This window comes from Vombatus ursinus, unplaced genomic scaffold (genome assembly GCF_900497805.2).
Source record: "Vombatus ursinus unplaced genomic scaffold, bare-nosed wombat genome assembly UNPS02014852.1, whole genome shotgun sequence".
Lineage (NCBI taxonomy): Eukaryota > Metazoa > Chordata > Mammalia > Diprotodontia > Vombatidae > Vombatus > Vombatus ursinus.
In genome coordinates this window covers 766,611-773,842 of record NW_020954630.1, presented here as the reverse complement: position 1 = coordinate 773,842, position 7,232 = coordinate 766,611, and the positions used below count along the sequence as shown (strand labels likewise).

Here is a 7,232-nt window from a genome sequence, read left to right as displayed (position 1 = left end):
GTTTTGTTAATCTTGGTATGTTGTATTTTTATATATTTTCATTTAATTTATTTTCAGCTTTGTTTCTGTGGGGGGTTTTTTTTGGCCCACTTATTCTCTAGGGTAATATTATTTAGTTTCCATTTTTCTGAGTCTTTTGTCCATGTTTGCCTTATTCATCACAATTTTTATTACATTGAGTTCTATAAATGATACATGACACTGTTGAGTTTATCAGGAGTACTTTTATTGAATTCCTGACTTCAAGCAACTTAGTTATTATATGAAAAAGTGGCCAAAACTAATATATACCTTCTAAAGAATAGAAAGACGCTCAATATTTGGTCAATCAAACTACATTTTTTTCTTCAAAAAATATATACACTTAGTTACTTCACTCAATTCATTTCCTATTCTGATTCCCACACCACACATTGAATACCTCTCAAGTTTCTTGAGAGATATAATAGGGAATACTCAGTCCAAATCTCATTCAGACTAGCCCTAAACAATGTTGCCTTGCTCAGGAAGGCAGAAACAGCAATGGTAGATTGGAAGCCAATGGGTAGAGGCAAGGGAGGCAGATGCTAGCAATCAGAACAAGTGGCTTTGGGCAAGGAAGATTGGGGTTGCACCCCACTTGGTTTGGTTTCTAGTGAGGCTTCATTTAGTCATTTCTGGGAAGCTGGGGGCTCATAGTGTGGTTTCTTCTCCAAGTAAGCCTAAGAGCCAAAAACCAGCCTTGGTCCCCCAGATCCTGCTTCCAGCCTAACCCCCATAACTGTTACCTAGGGGAACAAAAAAAATAACAGGAAAAAAAACATGTATTAATTTGTTGTCATATTCCATACACAAATCAGTATCAGTCCCCATACATAAATGAACATAATATTCTACAGACCTATAGGGGTGCCAGTGTGGAGAAGGGAAAAAAATCTGCAGGAAAACTCATGGTCTGAGAGGAGTTAGGGTATCAATGCCATCTACCTTGCTTCACAGAAGAAAATCTCTACAAGTTGAGTTCAGATGACTCTATATTCCCAGCATCTGGTGATGCCTCCCTTCTGGTGTTGATGCTGCTTCCTGTGGTCCCAGAGCTTCCTCCCTCTTGCTGCTCAACTCTGCTTTTGTCATCCTCTGAAGTTCTGCCCTGTGCCACTGCTTATCACCTTTACCATTGTCACCTCCTGAAATGTTGTCCCCTGCAGACATCATCCACTGGAGCTCTCCATCTGCAGCTGTCGTTTACTGAAGCTGTACCCTATTTTCACTCTCTACCTCCACAGCTGTCTTCTTGTGTTTCTCCACTGCACTGCTACTGCCATCCACCACATCCCCTTCATTCTGCCCTTTCTCTAGCTTCTTAAGTACCACTCACTGAATTAAGATTAAGATAAGGGCTGAGGCCCTAAGAGCTCTTTGGTGATCCTGCTCTATATAGCTTTGGAAAAGTGTCCTTGCTTCCACTGAGTGAGACCACCCAGGCCACATTCCTTGTGGTTGGTCAATACACTTTCATCTCTGTCTTTGCTTGCTTGGCTTCACTTTACCTAGCATCACCGCCCATGCGATGTTGCTCAGGTGGTTATGATTCATTAATTACTCCTCTAAATGGAAAGCCCCCAACCATTACTTTTGGCTGAGTCAGACTGAACTCAATTCACCTTCTCCCTGCCTTGGGGTACAGGCAGAGTGCTCCCCTCCCTGACTAAGCAGAACCTTCTACTGAGGCTAGAGAAACAAGAATGAATCCCTCCTCATTTGCCCCTTTAATTTGTGTCACACCCTAACTATGACAATTGTCTTGAAATGTTGATAAGTCTCAAGAAGATACTAAGGAAAGGGAGGGGAACTCTACCAGCAAAGCTTTTCCCTCTTATCTATCACAAAATGGAATAGATATCTCTAAATATATCCCTTTGATTTCTGCCAGGAGAGGAGCAAGAGGTTTGGGGCCAGAGGCTGGCCACTCTGCTCTTCTCAGAAAAATATCACTGGGCTACATCTATATTTATCTCCCCCTAAAATATGTTTAGTCTATAGAAAATTATTTTTAGTTTCAAGCTAAGATCCCTGTTGGTATCATTTAACAGGGAAAGAGTTTTCCAAATTACATATCCAAAAGCTTGACTCTTTTCCCACCAAATACCTGTTCCACAAAGAACACACAAAGAAGATGGCTATCTAAGCTGATAGCAAATAGAAATCAGAGAAAATATACATATGAAAACATATGACACACAATTTGAGTAACTGAGCTTTCCCATTGGGAGTTAGATAATGTGTGTGTGTGTGTGTGTGTGTGTGTGTGTGTGTATGTATGTGTGTGTGTGTGTGTGTGAGAGAGAGAGAGAGACAGAGACAGAGAGACAGAGAGAGAGAGAGACAGAGAGACAGAGACAGAGACACAGAGAGACAGAGACAGAGAGAGACACAGAGACAGAGATACAGAGACAGAGAGAGAGAGACAGAGAGTGAGAGAGAGAGAGTCTCAGATCTCACTCAATGGGAAATTCCCCAAAGTTTCTAGTGTAGCAAACTGGGGACATTGACATGATAGAAGTTGCCAGGTCCTCTACACGTCAACTTCTTCCCAGTCTTTCTCTCCCGTCAGAGACCTCTAAGGAGGCTGCAATCCCATGTCTTCTTCCCTTGAAACTGGAAGCAAGACACGTTCTCTCTTCTCCCAAGCTCTCACCAACTCTATCCTTCATGCAGATGTGTAGCATTAAGTAATCTATCTCCACCAAAGAACAGAGTCTTATGCAAATGAACTTTGAGTCACAGGTTATGCTAATATATATCATAGCCCAACACAAAAGAGGAATCAAAATATCTATTTATATTAAGATTTTCCTTCCAGAAGGTGATGCCCTTCTCTGTCCACACACTTGCCACATTGACTAAGTGTTCCCTATGATTTTCTTGGTCTAAGCCAGCTGTATTGTGATGATTTCCAGCCCCCATAGAACAGTTCTCAACTTGAAGAAGAAAAATCAGTCTCTATAATCAAAGTATTTGTTATTGGTGCCTCAGATCTGTCCCTCTGCTCACTTTCCCTTGCCCTGAAAACACCTGTGTATCTCTTCCTTCTTGATTGTCTCCCTGGACTTTGTACTGCTCCCTCCTTGGTTGGTTCTCTGATACTTGAGTCCTTTTCAAATAGTTACTGCCTTGCCACTTGTAATTTCATGCATGTCCAGATTCTTTCCAATTTACCTACCCAACTGCAATTCACAACCTTGTTTTGACCCTTAGCCTGCTTCCTCAAAACTTGCTTCAATTTCTCACCCTCAATTTACAATCTGCTGCTAGCCACACCCCAGCATTATAATAAACCAATACATCCATCTATCTGACTGTCCCCAAGAATACCCTCTCCAGATGTCCTGAGGCACTCCTTACTTTTACGGGTCATCGGGCACAGCAAGAACTAACTGGATTACAGAAAAAATAAATTGTTCTTGTGTACCAATTTGTCTCTTGTCTTGAATAATTTTTTCCTCTGGAAATCTTTAATCCTTCTGGTATAAGTCTCAGGTTTATCACTGGCAGGATAGCCTTGACCTCCATGACTCTGGACCAGTTTATCCACCATTTCCAAGAGCTCATTAACTTGATTTTCCTGAGCTGGACCACTTTCTTTGTTGTTAAAAGCACAAACTCTTCCTCCACACTGTTTAATTAGCTTCTTAAGAGGTTTATTATTTAAAGCCTTGATGTAATTCTCCAGTGTCCCAGTAGTACTTAGATCTTCTTTCCTGGTGAAGAGCACAATCATGTACTCAGTGATCTCATCTCCAAATATGGTTTTTAGTTCCCTAATGCTCTTCTCATCTTCTTGAATGAACCTGCCCAGCTGAATCACCAGAATGAAAACCCTGGGTCCTTGAGATAGGTATAGGCTATGAATGACTTCTTCCTTTTGTTTAGAAAGATCTTCACTAGCCAGGGTAAGGTCAAAGGATGGAGTATCAACAATTATAATACTCTTCTCTTTCCAGGTTCTCTTCTTGTTCTGACAGGTCTTAGTGATTGATTTTCCAGCAAGTTTGGCTTCAAAAGTATGTTCCCCAATAATGGTGTTCCCAGTTGAGCTCTTCCCAGTCCCAGTTCTCCCTACAAGGATGAGGCTCAGAATATCTGTGGGAAGAAACATATGAAAGATTAACAATTATGTCCTCTTTGGAAATGCTACTGTCCATATGTTCTCTATTTCTCAAATGCTGCTTTGCTGGTCCAGTTTACATGTCTCCTTGCTCCTGGTCCAGTTTATATGTCTCCTCTAATCTTTCTTCTTCTCTGGCTGAAGATATGCCCTCCTATTTTCAATGTAATGGGAAGACTTGATGAGCGACCAGTCCTGGAGCCATATATATGTGTCTGGTGGCAAGCCTATATCTCAGGGCCCTCTGAAGCTCGGAGTCATTACACATTGCATCTAGTAGGAAGGAAAGAGAATGAGTTTCTCCACTGGGGCCTTTCACATACACTCTCACTTCTGACTCAGCAGCCAACCGAATGGCCTTCACCCACCACTGATCAGTGAGCAGACAGGAAAGAGCCCCAGAATATAACTGCACATGTTCTTAAGTGGAGAACTGGACACATCCATTCCACATCATGCACTTCTAGAAACAGGCTCATCAAATGTTCATGCTCCAAGGACTGGGCCCTCATTGTTCAGTTTCGTGTCATGTGAACAATAACAAATTCCTTCCTATTCAAGAAACAGGATGATCTAGACGACTCAATACTGCTAAGCCCTTTCTAACACAGGCAAAGTAGCATTACAAGAGAGTTCCAAAGAAACAGTTGACACACTGGCACATTACATTAGATTTTTGAGACTTCATGGTGGGGTTTGGTTACAACCTATTAATTAGGTTACTACAAAATGTTTTGCTGAAATAACAATCTATAGAGTGTACCTGTATCTTGATTACCTGAAAGTGATTATAAATATGCCATCATGTATTACCAGTTTTTATAAAATTAGAATACACCAAGATATACTGCAATGAAAACCATAATTGAAACATAATTGAAATTATTTGATGATTCACTTAAGGACCAGTAGTAGAAAATATCAGCTATCATTTTATACTGTAGATGACAAAGGAAAATGAAACTGTTTGAGCTCTCTAGCTGTTGAAATTACAGATAAAAAAGAATTTTCCATACATGTATCCTTTTGCTTTTCTTTATGCCTATTTACTAGGCAGCATGTGTCTCTCATCCACTAAATTCCTCCTAAAGATTCATTAATTTGTGAAGTCTTCATGAATTCATTATAATTTACCCTGAAGGCAATTAGAGAGAATTCTTCTCACTGTCTCCTGGGAGGAAATTGTCATATTACAATCCCCACAGCACTTCCAGTCTTGCTTTAGAAGGTGAGTATTATTTCTTTTCTCTTTGGGAGTTCCTATACCAATAGAGAATTGCAACTGCAAACACTATTTTATATTGCTGGATCATAGGGAAATTGGAGACCTCTGCCTCTGTATAGTAAGGCAATGTGATATCACAGAAAGAAATGTAGACTTACCAAAGGAACAAAGAAGAAACACAGCACCTACTTCTTACAAGATGACAAGGCCAACATGACAATTGATTTTGTTGCACTATGCATATTTGTTATGAGGGTTTTTTAATTGTTCATTCAAATTGTTTTAAATTAGGAAGGGCAGTAAGAGGGAGAGATAATAAATGTTAAATAAAAATAAATTAACTTTTTAAAAATGTAACCTATTGGAGCTGGAAATTTAGAGATGGTCTTACCAAGTAAATTGACTTTCTTTTGATGAATTTCGTTCTTGTTTATACATTTATGAAAAACAAGGGGATGAAACAGCCCATGGGACTGCCAAATTCCTCTGCCTTTGAAGAATGAAAATGGAAATAAAATGATTCTTCCAATGTCAGTATCTGAGGATCCCAAAGTACATGAGGCTATCCTGGATGCTACAGATAGTAACAGCCCATACTCATGGAACCTGTCCACCTAAAGCTTCATATCCTAAGGAAAGCTCAGCTAGACCTTCATAAATGTTCCTGCTGGCCCCACCAGTGAAGGGAATGGGAGTGGCAAAAGGTAGGTGCTGTGTTTCATCTTTTGGTTCTTTGCTAAGTCTACATCTCTTTCTGTGATATCACATTGCCTTACCATAGATGCAGAGGCCTATGAAGACTCCTCAAATCTGCCTCCCATCTGAGGTGTTTCCTGGAATTTCTTCTACATTGATTGTTCTCTGCTGATTCTCTGTCAGGGGCTCTCAGTTGTGGCAGGAGGTCCCAAGGATATCCACAAGGGATAATTGAGGTTCTAAACCCCACTGTCCTCCTGAACTTAGTATTATCGGGACAGTGCTCTGTAGCCCAAGTATCCCCCAGGCTAGTCTCCTAATTTTTTAAATATGGAAACTGAAGCCCAAAAGGAAAAGTGGCTTGTTCAATTTCCCATCTCCTTTCAGTGACAGAACCAACTTGTGCCAGTTATCACATCTTCTAAGTTAGTCTAAGGTCTATTTAATGACATTAGTACCCCAGAACCCTAAAAAGGTAACATTCCAGGAAAACAATGGAAGCTCCAAGGCACAAATCTTAGAAAGGACGCTATCCCAGTCAAAAGGTCAATGTAGTCATCAGGCAAGGCAAGGTAGGGAAAGAGCAGCGAATATGCAGCTGAGAGACCTGGGTGCTCATCCTTGTTCTACCACTTACTGCCTGTGTGACTTTGAGTGGAGCCTTTAACATGTCTTTACATCACTTTCTGCATCTGGCATAAAAGAAAGAAATATAATTGTCACCTTTCAGTCTCCATGGGATCCTTCTGAGAGTAACTCATATTATGGATATACAATATATATAAATATAATATGCAATAGAAGCAAAAGCATGTAGTGGAAAGAGTACAGAATATAGGTCAGAGGACACTGCTACTTATGAGTATGTGATTTTGGGCAAGTCAGCTAATCTTCATAGCAATCAGTTGTTCATCTGTAAAAATAAAGGGCTAAAATGGAACCATTTAGTTTTTTTAATCCCATTATAAATTTTTTCTTGAGTTAAAAGTGTGAGAGATTGTTAGGAACAATGTAATGCTTAGGTTCAGATTCTTACTTTCATTTATAGGACCTCTGGTAGGATTGGTAACATCTGCCTCAGAATCTTTAGTATTTGTTTGCTTTCTTCTATTTACATTAAATTCAGCATAGCACTGGCCACCTTTCTCCTTCATCAGCAATTCA

At 40.1% G+C, this 7,232-nt stretch overlaps 1 protein-coding gene across 1 annotated transcript in view; it reads right to left on the bottom strand.

Moving 5' to 3' along the window:
- Positions 1-204: 204 nt before the first annotated feature.
- The window catches only part of GIMAP8 (GTPase, IMAP family member 8), a 17,357-nt gene continuing 10,329 nt past the window's right edge, over positions 205-7,232 (bottom strand). Inside the window, exons 5-7 of the mRNA XM_027841056.1 lie at positions 7,105-7,209; positions 3,452-4,122; positions 205-767 (exon numbers count right to left, since the gene is read on the bottom strand). Coding sequence (XP_027696857.1) covers positions 702-767; positions 3,452-4,122; positions 7,105-7,209 — 842 coding nt within the window. The 3' untranslated portion in view covers positions 205-701. The remainder of the gene's footprint in view (positions 768-3,451; positions 4,123-7,104; positions 7,210-7,232) is intronic.